The sequence below is a fragment of the Lutjanus erythropterus genome, chromosome 6 (assembly GCF_056507025.1).
Source record: "Lutjanus erythropterus isolate fLutEry1 chromosome 6, fLutEry1.hap2, whole genome shotgun sequence".
NCBI lineage: Eukaryota > Metazoa > Chordata > Actinopteri > Lutjaniformes > Lutjanidae > Lutjanus > Lutjanus erythropterus.
Genome location: NC_139322.1, coordinates 26,774,086 through 26,794,043, shown reverse-complemented (window position 1 = coordinate 26,794,043; position 19,958 = coordinate 26,774,086). Strand labels below are relative to the sequence as shown.

The 19,958-nt window shown below is 37.2% G+C and overlaps 2 protein-coding genes across 4 annotated transcripts; both read right to left on the bottom strand.

Moving 5' to 3' along the window:
• Positions 1–4,219: 4,219 nt before the first annotated feature.
• zmynd12 (zinc finger, MYND-type containing 12) lies at positions 4,220–13,310 on the bottom strand. Of its 2 annotated transcripts, XM_084721440.1 has the most exons (8): positions 13,070–13,310; positions 10,133–10,262; positions 8,776–8,947; positions 8,473–8,642; positions 7,602–7,724; positions 7,407–7,500; positions 6,562–6,707; positions 4,220–4,460 (listed from the first exon to the last, which is right to left on the bottom strand). In XM_084721440.1, the coding sequence occupies exons 1-8, from the start codon at positions 13,207–13,209 to the stop codon at positions 4,278–4,280; spliced, it is 1,158 nt and encodes a 385-aa protein (XP_084577566.1). In that variant the 5' UTR covers positions 13,210–13,310; the 3' UTR covers positions 4,220–4,277. The 2 variants fall into 2 exon arrangements, with proteins under 2 accessions (XP_084577566.1, XP_084577568.1); XM_084721442.1 differs by lacking the exon at positions 10,133–10,262 and having other exon boundaries at positions 13,070–13,225.
• Positions 13,311–14,373: 1,063 nt separating this feature from the next.
• Positions 14,374–19,309, bottom strand: emp3b (epithelial membrane protein 3b (MAM blood group)). 2 transcript variants are annotated; one of them, XM_084720027.1, is made up of 5 exons: positions 18,669–19,309; positions 17,612–17,699; positions 17,329–17,431; positions 16,374–16,514; positions 14,374–14,876 (listed from the first exon to the last, which is right to left on the bottom strand). In XM_084720027.1, exons 2-5 carry the CDS (start codon positions 17,687–17,689, stop codon positions 14,701–14,703), a joined length of 498 nt encoding a protein of 165 aa, XP_084576153.1. In that variant the 5' UTR covers positions 17,690–17,699; positions 18,669–19,309; the 3' UTR covers positions 14,374–14,700. The 2 variants fall into 2 exon arrangements, with proteins under 2 accessions (XP_084576153.1, XP_084576152.1); XM_084720026.1 differs by having other exon boundaries at positions 17,612–17,702; positions 18,669–19,304.
• Positions 19,310–19,958: the final 649 nt, after the last annotated feature.

The following is a 19,958-nucleotide window of genomic DNA, read 5'->3' as shown; positions in this document are numbered from 1 at the left end:
CTGAATCAGTGAACATTACTAATATTTATAATAGTTATAAATAAGTATAAATTAAAAAAAACACAAAATACAACATGTATACATATTAAATGTGATTTATGAAAATGGACTAACTATATATAAAATGCTGCCTATAAAGCTAAAATATAAAAACATTCTGCATTATGCTGCATAAAAAGCTGCAAAAGTTATATTGGCACCTATCGGCCAAACATATGCTGATACAGATTGATATAGCTGAGATACGCCAATATTAGGCTGACAATATCAGTCAGTGGATATATTGGTCGGGCTTTAGTCACAAGTTCTGTTTCATGCGTAAATAAGATAATTAGATCACATATCCATTGCACCAGTCCATTAATTAATGTTTCTGTTCACTGTGAATGAAGCAGGCTAATATAAATGTAAGAAAAACTACCTTAACCTGTGCAAAGTAGCAGAAATAACAGTTAGCGATTCTGTAACAGTCACAACCTGCAACATAAACTATAATTGAGTGCCATTACTCGTTTTTTTTTTTTTTTTTTTTCATTTTACATTCCTAGCTTGTTTAATTAGCCTTACCTGCAGCAGCAGTCTGCTGCTTTTTAAAACCCATTAAACGTCTAGCACTTTATGACAAACAGATGCATTTTTTTTCTTGCTCAGATGACATATTATTTAGGAAACTCTAAGACAGAGTGTGAACAAAATATACCTCAAAACAGTGACTTCTCACTGCCATAGGATAACATAGATATTCAAACATACAGTACATATCAGCCAGGATCCTTGTGGTTTTCTAATGGCCCCTGATCTACCAGGCGTTCCTTCCCTTTATGTCTAAGAGCTAAAAAGGTAGTTTTGTATTATTTTCTATTTCTTTTTTAGCTTTTTTGTAAATATTTAGGTCGTGATTTAGCTTCAGTGCATAATAGTATCCAGCTGATGAAGCTGGAGCGGCTGAAATAACTGCCAACGTTGAAATTTTCATAAGCTATTGTGGACAAACTTGTTTGTACAGACCTGCAATACTGAGAGGTTGAAACTGAAATTTGGTGCTAACATTTTTCTGGATTTGGTTAGTTGTGATTTCTCAGTCATATGATTTGTAGATTTTACTTTTGTTGTTTTTAAATTGTTTTTTGATAATAAAAAATAGGTATCTTAACCCACAAAATGCAAGATGTACAAATAAAAAAATGGAAACTATATTTTTGCAGTCTCTTTGAATAGAATGTTACTTTTCTTTCCTTTAGAAAAGAAAGGAAAAAAAAATCCAGGGATTTCAGTGGCCAAGAGCTTTTTTGCTTATGGTTTTTGTTCCTGTTGATTTACCTCCTGTACGCTTTCTGAAATAACTATCAACATAGAGGTTCATTGACAATAATTTACAGCTCTGATCAAAAGCACAAATGTAAACCCTAAGATGTTCCACATAGTAGCGTCCATGTTTGTAGGCTTATAAATAACCCTTTCTGTTGACACACAACTCAGGGAAGCAGCCTGGATCTCACCCATGACCCCTCAAAGGCACGACATATCCATCCGAGCTAGAGACATGTCAAAAACACACCACATATCAAAAAGATACACAGACAACAATGAAAAAAAGGTTGTAAACTACAGTCCAAGACAATGTGGTGTATACCATGGTTAACATGCACTTTTTTTCCTTGCTTGTTTTATATTGTTCCTTGTTTTCTTCCTAATTTATGGTATTTTTAAAGAAGAAAAGTGGTTTGTGTGCACTAATATTGTCTCAATTAAGTGAAACCGCTGTGAAGCTTGATTTTATTTTCCTTTCTTGTGGGCCGAATTTTACTAACTGTCTGGAATCTAAAAAGGGGCCTGCTTGAGGGTGCCAAAACTAAACCCACCAGACAACAGGAAAGGCAGCTTTCATTTAATGTCTGCTGTCAAGTGATCACAGTGGCTCCACTGAGAGAATAACACCATTTATACTACTGTGATGTTGTCCGTATCTAATATAATGAAAGTATCCTGACAAACAAACTGTGAAATCCCGCTGATGTCTGCTCTCCTAACATTCAAGGGCCAAAAAGTCACATCCAAACATAAAAACTTCTATGGGTGAGCTATCTCCAGTTGTTGTTGTCCCCTATTTTTTTTCCCAAGTCTTTTGTCTTTGTATTGAAGCCTGTGTCATTCCACGTTGTGTACATGAGTGTAAATCAAACAGCACATAACCTTTCAAGACATTAAAAACCAGCCATAGGAAAGAGTGAAATTAATTTCTCTCTTACAGCCCATTATTTAAATCTGTATTTTATACATGATCCATATGCAGACAGATCCAGCCATTGGAGGTTCATTTAACTGTGCCCTAACAACTTTCAAAATGCCTTTTCACTGTCTGGTTTTCCTTTGGGAGCACTGATTTGAGGGTCGAGGTATCAGTTGAGATGTGTTTCTCACAGATCAGTGATGAAGTGGATAAATGGCATGAAAACTACTGAATAAAATGGGTACCACATGCTAGTGACAGAAGGAAGGAATTAAAAACAATTGTGTAAATGATGAAATACTCAAAAGCGTATTGGTATGTGCGGTGCTTGGCCAGCCTGGAACAAATATGTAGGGACCTCTGGACTAGTCACTGTGTACACACAACAGAGCACAAGGTTACTATTTAATTCCAAACTGCTGCTAATGTATATTTGGCTCAAAAAATTAAAAAGGGAATATGCGGAAACCCAAGTGTTTCCACGTTTTGCTGCCTCTCAACACATAAAAATGAATCTGAATGCCAAAAAACAAACTTTTTGTTGTATAATTCAGTACTAATAACACTAGTAGTGAGATGATTTTAAAAGTGATTCTTTGTTTTGATATAATGAATAAATGTTTCAGAATTGTATATAATATGTAGGATTTCACAGTGATCATCGGGTTCATTTTATGTCAATGTGTTTTAAAACTGACCTGAGGTTTGCTTAAAGGTTTACACTATACTTTGATTTGCAGGAGGAAAATGCAATGTTTATGCTTCAGTGGAATAATGCAGCTCTCTATTGAGGACACATAGACATTAGAAAGCTCATCTTTAATTCTATCTGCAATGATGAATTGATGAAGATGTTCTGGTCTGCTAGGTACGAGATAAGCAAAAACATCGCATAAATAAAAACAGGTTTTTAGTAAATGCCCTCACCATCATTCTGTTCTGTATCATTCTGACAGTGTTATAAACTGGATCCCAAAATCATGTAATTCACAAATGTGGAAAATGATGTAAATATATATCCCTCTCTTTTTTTAGATTAAAATAAAGATGAGTCATTATTCAAAAACAATGAACATGTCTCCTCCTTATTTTATCAAGCATTTCAGTATCAGGGCCATTTAATAGAATTGTTGCCTTTACATGGATAAATGTACATCTAGTACATCTGTAATACGTTACGTTATCAATCAGTGTCCTGCACTTTGTCCTACTTGTAATTTGAAGATACATTATGTAAAACATTCATAAAATCTACTTAGAACACTGAAAAAATAGGATTTTAGCCCATCCCAACACTTTAACACTTGACTTTACCATGAAATAAAGTGACGAGATTCCTTCAGAAGTCATTTTTTGTATTATTGTGTGACTCTATTTCCAATTTAGACATTTAAATACATTTTCTCACCAGAAATTTATAATATGTTGTTAAAATACACATTACACATACAAGTCCCCAGGTTGTCACTCAGTCCTGTTACCCTGACACATTCCCCCTGAAATTCTACAAATCACATGATCAACAAGAAGTGCTTTAAGTCTCCTGAAGGCCTCGGTAAAAGACCAGAGTAAATTCAAACGTTCAGTCCTTTTATCTGAATTACTTCTGAAATGTGTATGTTTTTTCAAGATATTTTTGATTATTTTCATTCTATTAGTATGCCATGTGGCTAAATTTCATGTATTTAGTAATGCTATGCTAAAAACTCAGTCTTGTTAATCTAAGTCGTGCATGATCCTCATTTAAGAAGTCTTGTAAAAAAAAAAAAAGATTGACCACTGAATATTTTGAATAGTTTTATGTGTGTTATTAGATACAGTGCTGACAAAATATAAAGAATGGAGCGTCATGCAAATGGCACAGATTCAGTGGCATGGCCTATCAACATTTGTACAAATGTTAATATCCGTCCCCTGGAATTTTCTCATTATCTGCTTAGGATACCAAATCACAACATCTGGGTAGACCCTAAATGACATCATAAGCTCTGTACTCAAACATTTTATTTGATACCAATTGCATTGTTTCTACATTACACAGGATGAATCAGCGTGGGGTCCTGATGGAGCAGATCTTCAAGCAGGGCAGGTTCGGTGACTCGTCAGAACCAGGATGTTGTTCTGGCTGCAGATTCTGCACCAGCTGCAGCAGGCTCTGGATGGGCTCTGTCAGGTCATGGTTTGGTATCAGCTGGCTGGCCTGCAGGGCTGTGCTGCAGAATCCCAGTGCCTGGCACACAGACAGAAACAGAAACAAACACAGCAGCTGCAGCTGTTAGACTCTCAGTCTCTGGGGAGAGTAAAGCTGACTTATATAATAATATCACTGAAAATTGGACTGCAACTCGGTCAACTTAACTCAACCCACTTTACCCTTCTGACATCCTGATCTGCTAGGCTCTCACATTGTCCTTTATGTTTTATAAATGAGAGAAAATTAGGATGAGAAATTAGATGGAAACACAGCAACCTCAATGTGGATTTCATTGAGCTTTTCACAGCGGCATCCATGGAATTCCTTCACTTTCTGAGGTTTTATAAACAGCTGCGTATAAGGCTGCACAGTAAGCTATTGGCTGTTTCTTCCATCCCTGCAACAACACTTTGAATCACAGATAAAAAGTGAATGAACTGAACCACAATTCCCTCAAAATCGTAATAATAACAAATGTATGTTCTTACATGTACTTTTCAAAGTATAGCACTAGCACTGCAACTCACAATGAAACCATGGTGTGGACAAGAACGTGGTCGAAGTCAAACTACAGCCAAAATTGCCAGTGAGCAACATAAAAAGAGCTTGTTAAAACTGCACGCCAAGTTTTTCTGCTTTGTAGTTCAGTAAATATAAGGACAAAACAGACAGTTGGACTGAACAGTTGACTTGTGGCTGCGTAGCAATGTGACTAAATCTGCCTTCAACCATGTTACAGTCACACACACCACACAAATCAGGAAGCATCTACCCAGCTGACAGGCCTGGACACTTTACCATAGCTGACTCTACACTTAAATTAAAGTTAAATTAGGCATTCTGGCATGGTGAGCCCTGGCCCTTATTCGTAGAGCTGTGATCTTGACACTCAAAAGTGTGTATTCAACAACATAAGAGTAACTGTGCTAACTCGTGTCATTTTGAGTCTGCTTGGCACCGGGGTCTAAATGGCATGAACATTTCAACATAGATAAAAGTAATTTAAAAATGTCAATTACTGAAGAAAATCCAACGTGAATGCTGACTATTGAATAGCTGAAGCTAAACTGCATTGCTGACTTTAACAGTTGAATCATACCAATACTGTATGAAAGATGTGGACTATTTTAAGGTTTGTTGAAAACTGATGCTAAACTGCATTTCTGACATTAAAAGTCAAATAATTCCAATAATGTATGAAAGATGTGGAGTATTTAAATGTTTCTTGAAAAGCTGACAGTAAGCTGAATTGCTGGCTTTAATCTGTATTTAGAAATTGTGGAATCGTCATTATACACCCAATACACACAAACCACAAAGTGCTGCGATTTTAAGGGTTTGATGGTGCTAACCAAAAACTCACCATGTCACCACTGTGAAAAGTGCAACTTCACTGTCAAACTCAATTCATTTTTGTTGCCTCCAAAGCAAACCCTGGACATGCTGGAAGTTCATCCTCATGACACTTCTGTCTGCTCTCATACCAAATAACAAGATCAACTTATGTTGGAAAGAGGCGTGCCAAAAACTCACCACCAAAAAGTAACTTGGGTGTAGCTGTTGTTGAAAAAAAAAAAAAAAAACTCCAGTTGTATTTCATCCAACCCCAAACCACCAGAAACAATCTAACACAATTTTATTGTAGTGTATTTGTGTAACTGTCTGGTGTTGGGTCTAGTTTTATGTTTACTGTTTGCTAGAGTGAGGCTACTTATGCTTAGCCATAAAACCTAACCCAACCCACTGAACTTAGACCCTGACAAGGTTTTAAGTCTGTAGTGGTCACCTATCTGGTTCAGAACCTCCTGAACAGTCAGTGGAACAGACACATTCCCAACACAATTGCTGCCTCATCCCCTCAGCTGGCATAACTCACTAGAAATCTGCTCATTCATAACACATCTTACACACACACATATGGTGACATTACAGAGCGGTACTGCAGAGAGATTACAAACCAAAGTGGAAGTCAGAGTGTTGAGACAGCCACGTCAGCTCCGGCTAATTCAAACCCCATCTTTACAGCTTTACCAATTAGAAATAATCCCATCTTGAGACGGACATTCCTCTAAAGGGGGTAGTGGGGAAATGTGTCACTGTGTCAAACTGAACTGAACTGAGTGCCCGGTCACCTCACCTTTAGGGAATCTCCTCGCAGGAACCACAGCATGGACAGGCAGTGGGACAGACGTGCAATCTGACTGGAATCTTTTTTGGAGTCATTCTGCGCAAACTCCAACACAGTTCTTAGCATGTTGTGTGCTTCAACCAGCTGGGCTTGGTCTGAATGAAAGTCAAGGACAAAGACAAAGATGCAAATGTCCTTTAGCTTTAACATGAATGCACTGTACACTTGAAATCTGAAAAAAAAAAAGCCTGAGGAATTGCACCGTAGCTAACAGGCTTAGCATCATATGTAGGCCAGCAGCTGTGACAGAATGGCTGTGGATGCTGCACAGCCAGAGATGTATCAGCACTGGTCTCTAGTCAGCCCTAAGCATGGTAGTGTAAATCTGGGGTTTAGCCTTCGGATTGCACAGCAAGACAGCCCAGCTAAATATAGTACTGGTGACCTTATTTTTCAGTGATACATCAACAGATCTCTCTACTGTTTACAGGGTGCAGCAAATGATGGATTGTCATTTTCTGATTGTGCACTGAGGTTGAATAGAAACAGTGGAATTGAATAAGTGGACAAAACCTAAATGTATGGTTTTATATTGTCTGTAGTGGCTTTATGTGGTTCTATAATAAAGGGAGATCGTGTTTTCACTGTTTTAGCTTCAACTCTCCGTCAACATCAGATCAGCTCAGTCAGTGCCTCACTTCAAAAAGCATTAAAAATATATTATTTAATCTATTCAAATTATTTCAGTGCTGTTCTTTTATATTTTGTTTTATATGTCGATTTCTGTTTTGTTGCATTTTTTTTAATTATTATAATACACCGACATTGCACATATTTAATGTAACAAGATGTACCATAGCAGGGCTCCAACAACATGTCAGGATTCTGGACATTTTTGATGTGGGTCTTGAGCAGTTTGGTTAGATGGCAGTGCCAAATACGTACCACCTACAATAGGAGCAATATAGGATAATCCATGAAACACATAAACAAACATAAATTTGGTCATATTGTCACATTATAATTACGCCACATCTATTTCATTTTACCTCAGAGTATAAGGAAAGAGCAATGGGTATCTTCCCCTGTTTGGCAAACACATCCGCCATGAGAAAGTAACCACCACAGGTGATTGTGCTATCTAGACCATACGCTTCACTGGCAAAGTATATCTGAAAGAAAAAAAAAACAGAGAAATAATTTTTTTTTTACAAGGTACACTCAACAAAAATATAAATGTGTCACTTGTTTTTGCTCCCATTTTACATGGGTTGAAGTTCAAAAAACCTAAGACGTCTTCAATGTATACAAAAGGTTTAGTTCTCTCAAATTTTGTTCATAGATTTCTTAAAATCCATGATAGTGAGAACTTCTCCTTTGCCAAAATAATCCATCCTCCTGACATGTGTGGACTAATGAGATGTCACTCTAAAATGTGCGGTTTTGTCTTGAAAAAAGACATTTATTAGGCAATGAACTACGGCTATTTCACATATGGCTACAGATATCAAATTTCTTTCCCAGGAGGGAAGTCATGACCTGCCCTATTCTGCCTAATCAGTATCTCAATATGCCATACCTGTAAGTGTGTGCGTAGAAGAAGTCTTGGATAGTCAAATCATGAAACATGGGAGCAAAGACAAAAGTGTTGCATTTATATTTTTGTTGGGCACATATTCATATATACTTGGTATTTCTAGTGTTGGGATGGTGCAAATGACATGAAAGTAATAACATATTGTGCATTGTGACAGATGACCACTGTACACCACATACTGTTTACATTTAAAAATGCAAGCAAGTTTGCAAGTGAAACAAAATATTTTCCTTCATTTTTATCATCACAATTAAGGTATTTAACAGTTAAATACTTCCTCTACAGAAGACATTTCTAGTGAGGGCATTAATTACGACACATACATCATTTGCAAAGTTAAACAGAGCTGCTTCCAGGTTTCCAGTCGCTGTATGGAGGCGGCCCAGACTCCTGTGCAGCCCGTGGTGGACTGCGGGAACACATTCTGGGCTCTTCAACGTTGCCCACTGCGCCTGGGACAGCAGCTCTGCCACACGGGCTAGATTACACAAACCTGGAAAGGCAAGTACAAAGAGACGCACAAATATACATATGCACACAGACACACAAAGAGTCATGCATTCAACATCTTGGGAGGACAAAGGAGACAATTTGAGCTGAGAAACCATTTTAAGTTCCTTCCTCACCTAAGTTAGCCTCTGCCAGCAGCAGGTAGGCAGGGATCATTTGGACAGTACTGGGGCCGTGGACATCTATGGTACAGCGCAGGCAGAACTGGGCGGCAGGAAGAGCCTCCTGGTGTTTTCCCTCAGACAGTTTGCTCTGAGCCACAGACCTGCAAATCTCAATCAGTTCCGCCTGAATAGGGAACCCAAGGAACATGTCAGGTTACTTTTACCCTACTATTAATTCATCAAACTCCTCTTCCAGGAATATTACGTAACAATTCTCCGGAATAAAACACTCATTTATTTACTGACAGCAGTCAGAATAATCAATATTAGCTTCTATATTTCTGTAGTAACACTTATATGATGAAATCTCCTCTTCTCTTTTTTCTCGCCAATGAAAACATCAGCCAAGCTGTTCCTCTACCACTCTTCATCTATTCTGAATGTATTTCACAACATTTTCATTTAGCTTGTAATGGGAAAGAAGAAAAAGAGGGGAGAAGAAGCAAAGAAACAAAGCTCCAGGGTTCTTGTGTGTTTTTACAGTTTAAATTCTAGAACTTTTCCATTACCGTTTCCTAAAAGAGTACATAATCACATGAGAATTTTTCAGATTTCACACACTTTTTTGTTGTTAGACAGCAGCGATGGAAGAAGTACTCTGATCTTTTTCTTATTTACTAACTTACGTAAAAGCATCTAAGTATTAGTGTCAAGCATCAAAATACACTTAGTACTGATTATGCAGACTGTCAGAGTTTAGAGTAATACATAATATGACTAGATTATAATTAGTTAAATATTCACGAGTAAGCTTCAGTTAAATGTTGCAGGTAAAGGTGGGGTTAATTGTAAATATTTTATATACTAGCTCGTGTAGCTTAATCCATAATAAAGAAAATCATAATTTATTGGACTGATATTTTGTATTAATATCTAAATCTGCAAACTAGTGACTAAAGATGTCAAATAAATCAAGTATGTATATAAAAGTACCATATTAAATATATGGTATATAGTACCAGAGTAGCTGAAATGTAATTACTCATGTACCTAGTCACATCCTACCACTGTTAGAAACAATTTTATTGTGTGCTCCTGTTTTAGATTTGACAATTTAAGAAAGCTCAAACTAAATACCCGAAAGCTAAACACTGGATCATTTGAAAAAAAATGAGAAATCGTACACAGAGAACATTCAAAACCTTGATGGCCTAGAGATTTGGTTCAGAGAGAGCTCATGTTTTTCTTTGCATTTTTCTTGACAGTGGCAAATATAAACTGGAGTCATAATCATAAAAAGATGCCTACACTGTGCTGTATGTTTCATATTTTTCCATATGTCGTCCCAATACATCACATACACCCTCACCTTTTTAAGCTGCATTTCAGCCTGGCCGGCTTGCTGCCGACTAAAGAGCGTTGGAGTGCGAATGGGAACAAGCAACTGACAGATTCTCTCATGGATCCCCACCCAGTCAGCCTGCTGATGCTCTGCATGACTGAAGAACAAAAATATTTTTTAAAGAACTGCAACGTTAACTGATTTTTATATTCCCAAACTGAATCCATTTCTCAGTTTCCTTCTCTCCCTTCAGCCACCTCAGATCCACAGAGTCCTCATGGCTTTGTGTGCAACTTGCTTTATTTAATGCTCATGGAATCTCCCCTCTAGCAACAATGTGGCTGATGTTGGCTCAGGAATCAAAACCTTTCCTGCCTGCTATGATCTGAACAGCTGAGATGCACATTATACTGTAAGTGTAGAACAGAAGCCTTGGTATGAGAGGTCAAAAGCGTGGATCAGACTACATTCAATAATTTGTATCATTAACTGTGAAATACTTCTTTACTGTATATATCAGTTGGTTTGAACTCAAGTGCTAACATCTCCAAAGCAGAGCGTATATCCTATTTAGAAAGTATCATCTGAGTACACAGAGGGCATACTAAATTGTATGGCATTACATAACTGGTCTGTAATTTTGCTCATGTGGCTCTTCTCTCCTGAACACTTCTGTGGAAAACTGTCTTGGTTTTCCTTGCATTTTTTTCCTCCAGAGGAGCATGTGTGCTGCTCACTCCAGTGTATTTGTGTTTCTTGACACAGAAGCAGTGAGCAGGCAGTGATCTGGCCACGTCACGTCAACAGTAGAACTGACACAGCTTTTGTGTGTGTGTCTGTGTGTGTATGTAGACACAAATCAAGGGGTCATGTCAGGACGCAGGCCCATTGCACTTTCTTGTCTCTGCTGAGCTTTGTTTGCATAATACTTCTCAATCTGCCAGAAAAAATAAAGAGTCATAAAAGACATTACTGTGGATACTCAGTGGTCAGCAGCTTAATAATATAATACGGCGCATAAGGGCTCCAATAATCCATTTTGCCCCTAACAATGTGATAGCTTTACAATCTTCTTTTGAGTCTAATTTTTAAAACATGGAAATGATGTTGCTCTGACAAATAATCAAAGATAACTTATGTCTTAACTGACTACATGCGCATAGATAGAGAGACAGATAGCGACAAAGCAAATGAAAGCAAAATATACTCAAAGATAAGCATTAAAAACTAGACAAAGTTAAACAATGATGGTAAAGAATCTGCACATATTATGATATATTAAAAACTGCAATATTATAGCAAAGTGTGTACTGTGTGAAGTTATTGCTCACTATAAGACTGGGTAATATATTGATATTACATCAATTATGTGACATTAGAGTTTATATTCTCTTTGGATATTGTCATATCAGGATATGACTTTGGCCTAAGCGTTGTCTTTTTTTCTGGTTTAAAGGCTGAATTACAGTAAAGTGTTATAATTGTCTGAACTTACCAGTCTTGTTGTATTGTTCTCTTGTTTGCCTTTACCCACTCATCAGTAGTGTGGATGGATATGACTACCAAAAATCTCATTGTGTTAGGCTAATATTTTGTGAACAAATCAATAATCCCCTCTACAATACTGGTGCAATATCGATTAATATCAAGGCAGCTGGTCAAAAATAAGGTGATAGTGGATTTTGTCCACATTGCCCAGCCCTGTTGCTCACAGCAATCAGTCTTTGGGTAGTGGAGGGTAAACACAGGTCACAGCTTTTGGAAAGAAGCTGTCAGACGGGAGGGGTCTAAACAGTGTCCAGGGAGGGATGGTTCTTTCAAGACAGAGATTCTCAATTTTTTTCTCAGCAAAGTGCTGCTTACATGATAAAAATATACAAGGGACCCGGTCTTTTTGTCTCAATTGCTATTTGAGAACCACAGTCTTAGAGTACAGCTGGCTTTTTTGTAGTCAGCTGGAGTAAATGTAATTCATGTATAATCTATGCTATATTTGCTTCAATTCTAATAAAAACTCTTGTTTCTCCCCCCTGAATGATTTGTAGACTACAAATATTCATCTATTTCAAGAAATGTGCTTGATTTGCAGTTCAGTTTACAGGCTGAGAGGGAAGCGGGCACGATAAGTGGCTGTAAGATCCCTTTAAGAGACTGGATTTAGTGGCTCATCCCTTTACATAAATCCCTGCAGAGGGATGTCGCCACATGCTCCTCTTCACTCCCCATGCTGTGCCAAGGAGGATTTCAGCCAGCACCATCTTATGATTTGTAACTGAGACTGTAGAGATGTCCACCAAAGCCAAAGGTAGGCCAATGTTGGCTTACATAAAAAAGCTGATGTTGGCCAACTGCCGTACTCGAACAGACACAGGCAATAATTCCCCAAGAATCACATGAACAAAAATAATCTCTGTGGTTGAAAAATTACCCCCCCACCCCCCGACGATACGATCACATGATGAACAGTCATGCCGACGTGTTCTGTAATTTTGTAGGTGTTCGGGTTTGGAAGAGAACCCTTGAATTGCACAACTCTCGCGATATTTGTTCCCGTTATTTCTTAACTAAATGCGTCCCTTATACAAAGTAGTTAGTTATGTTTTATAATGTTTGAAAGGCTCTGATTAACGCCACCGTGTAGGCTTAGGTACACACCTGGAACTAAGATCAGGGAAAGTTCACAGCTGGGAGTTTAATCATTCTCGCGAGATCTTTCGCGGGTCTGGGGTTCCCTTTTAGACAGACCTAATTTTTGCTGTGAAAAAACAAAGGAAGCACTGCCACCTAACGTCCACGCTGTAGACATGGTTTAGATAAGTGCATACACAAAGTGAACACGACTATCGTGTGGCATTTGGAGATAATGCTCTCACCAATAGCGATAAATAGTCCAACAGACACCAACGGCCCTAACGTCTCATGATAAAACAGCTAACCTAGCTAATGAGGATAAGTGGATCTTACCAGTAAAAGGTGACCCGACATTCGGTGCACTGCAAGTGAGCTTCCCGTTGACAAAGTTCACACAACTTTTCCGTCCCTTTGGGGAATGAAAGGGGAATTATCTCGGTTGTTGTCCCCAGATGTTGCGGTTTATCCTCCATTTATCTCGAGGAAGTCCGTTTGAGACGAGGAGGATAAACACGCGGCCAGTATTAACTAGTTTTTCAACAGCAAATTAGCTGATGAAGCTAACAGCAGCTGAGGAACTTGCGGTCACTATGGCAACGACCCTTCCCTCTCTGCTGGTAAAGACGTCCATTACTGAAGGATAAAAATGTGAAGAACTTGTACATCATTTATTCTATATATTTTACAACATGTACATACTGTTACTGTATACATGTGGACTGCTTTCTGTTTTTTGAACTATTTTTATATAATTTATATTTTATACTATAGTGTTTGTCTTTCATTCTTTTTGTTAACCTACGTTTGTACTGTTTTAGCTACAGTATATTTCACACCGTATATTTTATTGATACACTTATTTTCCACTTAAAAAAAAAGTTTTTACACTTATTAAACTTTATTTTACACTTTATTATGTATAAAGATTTACCCTGTTCTGAGATTATTAGTGTTAAGTCAAATTTAATTTGTATAGCCTTTATTTAAAAAAAAGGTGACAGTTTGCCTCAGGAGGCTTTACAATCTGTACAGTATGTGACACTCCTGTCCTGTAGACCCTCAAAAGAGCAGTAAGTAGTATTGTTTGTAGTCTTTATTACTTTGTATTGTACTGTATTACTTTTTATTGTATTGCCTACTTTCCCCTATCCCTTATATATCTCTACTGCTGTGAGACTGAAATTTCCCAAAGGGGATAAAGAGCTACCACACTTCCTATGTAAAGTGTGTATACATACACATATGCAAATACACAATAAACAGTATACATTCTTTTGATCATTTTAGACTACATGCTATATCCTAAATATGATCAAATAATTATACTAATAGTAATAATCTAATACTAATAATCTTACTAATACTAATAATCTTTACGAATTTATTTGGTACCAATCATGCAATTTATTATGATCAAAACTGAAAAAAAAAAAATAGGGTAACAACAATGGATGTGTGTCATTTAGCCATATGAAAAGCAGCTACTAAATATATTCTATATATCAGTTTTAGGTACAAAAATATATATATATCCAGTTTGCTCTAAGTACAATTAACAGCAATTCAAATACTTGATAAGACCTACAAAAGTAGTAAAAAAAACAACAACAACAACAAAAAAACAACACTACTTTGGTATTTGCTTTCTTTGGTCAACACAGTACAACAGTGGACAAGAACAGTCTCTTATAGTAAACATGTCTTAAAACAGAAGTTGAGCATTATTGGAATGATAATAAGAGTTCAATGTTTTCTCTGGATGTGGTCCATTATTTTTTCAGAATTTGTCCACTATTTATGTACAGTTCAGAAACATAATCACATTAACTGATGCCTCAGCAAAAATCATAACCATGGCAATTGTGACTGTGTGACTTCTGAAAAATTTGCATTTCTGATTAACAAGAAGTCAATATAATTTCTTTTTTCCAATGCTGTTATTGACATTGTCTTCCTTTTTCTGGTCACTCTTTTTTACGCAAGTGGATATATATGATCCCACTACACAGCAACAAAGGGACACACACCCAGGCCAGGATGAAGCAGTAGCCAAAGCGTCCTGAAGTCAGTTCTCTGGAGTCTTGAAGAATTTCCTTGTTGTGTAATGTATAGATGAGAGCTCCAGTCAAGGCAGTCAGCCCTAAAAAAAAAAAAAGGGGGGGGGGGGGGTTGGGGGGGGGGTATGGGAAATATGATGTTTGTTTACCTATCGATTAATATCATATACAACAGAGTGATTGCAACAGCCTCCCCCGTCCACCTGTAGGCTACGTGCTATACAGGCAAAACTTCATAAAAACATCACAACGTATCACTTTTTTTGTATATACCACTCAGCGCTTGTTGAATAAATTCCATTAAGTATGCCAACCATCCCTGGAATACTATAATAATGTCTGCACTACAAGAAGTATAACTTAAGGCCTGTAACTGTTCACCGTAACTTCAACACTGTAGAATCTTATTTCAGCATGTGAGTTTGTTTTGTTGTTGTTTAATTTATTTCTTGTCTTTGTATTGGTAATACTATTATTGGGTTTTTGTTTGTTTTTCCACTGTTGGTGCTGATGTTGTAACCTGTAATGTATAATATGTAAACATTTGAAACCCCAATGAGTAATAACAGTATAACAACTTTTTGTTGACACTGTGTCACAAAATAGTTAATGTCAGTAAGGAATGCAAAATTTGTCACGCTGTTTGTGTTACTCATTTAATATAGACAAGACAAAAGGTAAACTAAAGGTACAGCAACTGTACTGAATGATCGTGCCATTGTTTAACAGCATGTTTTGGTCACTTTTAGTACTTTCTAAAAGTACAAATGTGGTATGCAATGGTTCTGCAAGAAATGGTGCTTTAATTTACCTGTAACAGGCTCTTCCTAACCAACAAACCCTTGTACCTGTACATTTGACCCCGTCTAAGTCCTGTTCTGTGTTGCTCTGTACTCCAGTAACAGTCAAGCAACTTTTCTGTACTTAAAGAAAACCACATTTTGAAGATGGTTAAAAGATGTTGCTGATCTACCTGTAAAAGGGATATAAAGACCTAGACTATAGACACATTTAAGTTAGCTAATGTTAGCCATATGCTAGATAACTTACCAGCTTATGATTTATGCAGGTTAACTAGCTAGTTAGCTTGCGTTTTGCAAACATTAGCTATCAGACATAACTAGCTAGCGAGCAACTGATGTAGATTAGCTAGCTAGTTAGCCAGTGTTTTGCAACAGAGGAAAACACTAGCTAACTAACAATCTAACAACTGATCATTTTGCTAATGCTTACGTACATAATCCTTTTACACCCCGCAGCAACATCTTCTAACAGTTTTCATCCATTCCATCAAAATTTGTTTTTCTTTTCAACATAAATGAACCTAGCACTTATCTAAACAGGAAACAGAAATAGGAAACAGGAAAGAAGAAAGTTGACATGGTTTCTAAAGGGGTGGGACTTAGGGGTCAATTCTCTAATTGTGCTGTACCTAAAATATAGACGGCCTGGTCTCTAAACATTTAGCTTATTTGCCAACAGTGGATGTTAGACATGTACTGCCCCTCTCTGTTTGTAAGTGCAAGTAACAAGCTCTTTTCAAATGGTCACGTTATACAGTGACATGTCGGCAGCAGTACCTGCAAAGACTTGACACAGCCCAGTGAAGTAGAAGAGTCCACCCTTGGACATGGTGAACAGTTGACCCAGGAACACCAAGAAGGACACAGAGGAGAAGACCACCGATAGAACCATCAGGACCTGCACTGCCTGAAGCCACTCTGACACAGGAAAACATTTTCATATCTAAAAAACAGTCTCAGACATTTCTTGTTAATGCAAAGTACCTTTTATTGAGGTACCAACACTATAAAAAAAATCACACAGGAATTCAGTGGAATCATCTTTTCTTCATTACTGAAACATTACTAACTTCAGAACTTATAAACATGAGTTCTTCTAACTTGAAGTCTTTTGACTTGAAACGATGAGTTGAATGAATGTACTGTACAAAGTTCAATCAACTCAATAAACTAAAATTCTAAATATTAGCAGATTTTCCAAAAAATGCAAGTAGAGAAAAATCTTCTGAGGCCCTTCTTTTTTAAGGTTTAAAGAAAATATATATGATGAAAACTTGCTCTGTATTTAAGATTAGTCATGTTTTTTTTTGTTTTTTTTATTCTAATGAAACCACTGAACTGTGACAAATTCAGTCTCTTCCTCCTTACACATAAAATGTAATAAATTCACTGGGAGCAGTTTCGCATATTGTCTTTGTGCCAGTGCTGGAACAAAGTAGCTCCAACAGGAGCAGCTGCAGCTGGAAATTCATAATGTGAAACGAAGAACTGACTTTTCAAACTGAGAAAACGCAAAAGCAAACAAAATTTGTTCGTAATACACCTCGATAGTTCAACTTAATATCTTAATCTTATTGAACATGTTCTCAACCAAATGAATATTAACTTTAATTTTTGTTTTGGATCGTTACAAAATTACCTCAACTTGTTCTTTCAAATTTAGTCAAGCAAGAAACTTTTTTTAAAGATAAAACAAAGAGCTTTTTATAATGAAAATGAAATTGTTTCTTACCAGTTTCTTTGGAGGACGCACACAGCCATGTTCCTGTGAAGTTGTCAAACCTACAGTTGTACCATAGATCTGAGTTCTCCATGCCTTCCCACTCCCACCAGGACTTTAATACAGAGAAATTAGACATGATACACACATCTGGATAATGTTGTACTTAATAAATAAATAATAATACAAATAAATACTACTACTACTACTACTACTACTACTACTACTACTAATAATAATAGTACAGTTTGTGATGTTTGAAGAACAAACATCATGTTGTAAATATGACTCTTACCTTCTCCATGGTTGCAATGAACAGCATTGCGAGTGTGATGAGATGCAGCAGGGTCACACACATAAGCAGGTATGCCATTTTTAATTCCCTGCTGAAGAAAAACAAAACAGTTTAAATTTAGACTTCCAGTTAGCGAGGAAATGGTCTGTGTCTGCGACCAATTTAATAAGTTTGTTGGTTCCACTGTGAAAATCAGTGTTAGAGGAACTTTCCTGTTTTGCCTTGAATCTTAAAGTGGAAAATCTGAGTAGCTGAACAGAGTATACTCTGTGTTGCGTAATAGACCACGCTTCAAAAGACAGAGCAATGAGTTATTTCTAAAACCTTGACTGACCTGTGTGTTGCCATCGTACAACAAACCTGTAGAGAAACCTGGGCGGGCCCTCAGAAATCTAAATGGCTCCAAAATATTTACCCAATTAACCTCTCTGCCCTTCTGAATAGTTGTTTTTCTTTTTGTGCAGACCAGGGTAAACAGGCTGTAATCCAATTTAAGTTTGGATTTCATTAAAGCTGTAGAGGAAATTAAAGTCTGAGGGAAAGTCTATGATTTTACAAAGCAGTTTAACATTGCAGCTACAGTAGTAGAGCACACACACACACACACACACACACACACACACACACACACACACACACACACACACACTCTAACAATAAGGAAATAAGGAAACATGATGCAGGATGAAATTGTCTGTAAAGATCTTTATCTGTAGGAGAGGTTCATTTGGGTGGGCGGTGGAGTCATGATTACTGTCAAATTATATCATTACACTACTGTAAATCTCATCCATCATATGAAAGTGAATGAAAGGTAAAAAATTCAGTGAAAATGACCATGAAAAGAATAATTTCAGTGTGAGCAATCAAATAAAAACACACATATTACTTTTTTTCTGTTTACATGTTTTCCTGCTGTGGTCCATTACTTTTAGAGTTTGTGCTATTGAAGATGTGATGCAATAATCGCAACAATGACAGCCTTGTGTAGCTGTAACTGCTGAACAACAAGACATTTATTGAAATGCCATGAAAAGTTAAAGAAATATCTACTCACCTTAGGTATCTCCTGTTCCTCTGAATCAGATCTCAGGAGCAGCTTCACCACTCTTCTACAACATTGTGCCCCTCTTGGTGGTCCTCTCCTCTCCTTCCCAGCCTTGCCACACCCCCTGTATTTTTTCAGTCACTCCATCCAAACTTTCCAAGGAGAACGCCCATTTCCTCTCAGCAGAACAGAGCTCCCTTTTGCTCTGCTTCGTAGTCCCTCAGTACAACATCACCACCCAAAAAAGACTCAAATTTGAGACCCACCCATAGGCAGTGGAGGCACATAGAGACCACATGAAAAGCCCTCCTCTGTAAACAGTCCACTTGGAATGCTCTTCGGCATAATGAGTATTCTGCCATTCCTCTGCCATTCACAATCTGAGTTAAAGGGCAGATATGAAAAATAAACACACAGCTGCAACATATCTAGCATTTCTACACCAGAGCATAATGAGTATTCAGAGAGCGCTGCTCACACAGACCAGCATCTGGGCAGGCAGGGCACACCATGCAAACATGCCTCAATGCACGTAGTACAGTTATTGACAGTACAGACAAAACAACAAATTATGAAGTTTCAAAACATTAACTATACATTTACATCTAGGTTTAAAAAGAAAAATAGACACCAGTATTTTTCTAAAGTAATTCTGGCTGCTAGTAAGAACACCATAACTAGAAAATGGTTCTAGTCTGAACCACAACATTTTCATATTGGACCAAATGGACCTGGTTATTTAATTTCATAACATTTTTGTGTGTAAACAAGGGGCAAAATTATTTCACTGTCTTTGTCATCTAAAGCAAATGAATGAAAGCTGTAAAGAAGAGTTTATTCCAGTCTGCTCCCAGTTTCTCCCCACTTGTCATTCTTTTTTTGTTTTGTTTTGTTTGTTTGTTTTTGTGTCTATATTCCTTGTAGTTTGTAATTTCATATTTTGAAAGAGCTATGTTGTAAAATGTATGATTTACAAAGTTCTCTCAATAAAATCATTAATCACAAAATAAAAAGAAACCTAGGAGGCATCTGCACTTGAATGTTTGTATTAATGCCTGTACCTGTGCATTATTTTAGAAATAAATTATTTCAAGATATATAGGTGACTGAAATCATGACACACTTATAACAGGAGGAAAAGACAAATGTTGTGTTTGAAGCCCCCTGGTGTTGACATCCATAGATTAATGAGGGACGCCTGATCAAAAAGCAACTACCACTGAGAACACTGAATAGAGCATGATATTGATAGAGGCTGCCTGTACAGCCTACACACAAACAGGTGATATTTTATGGGTT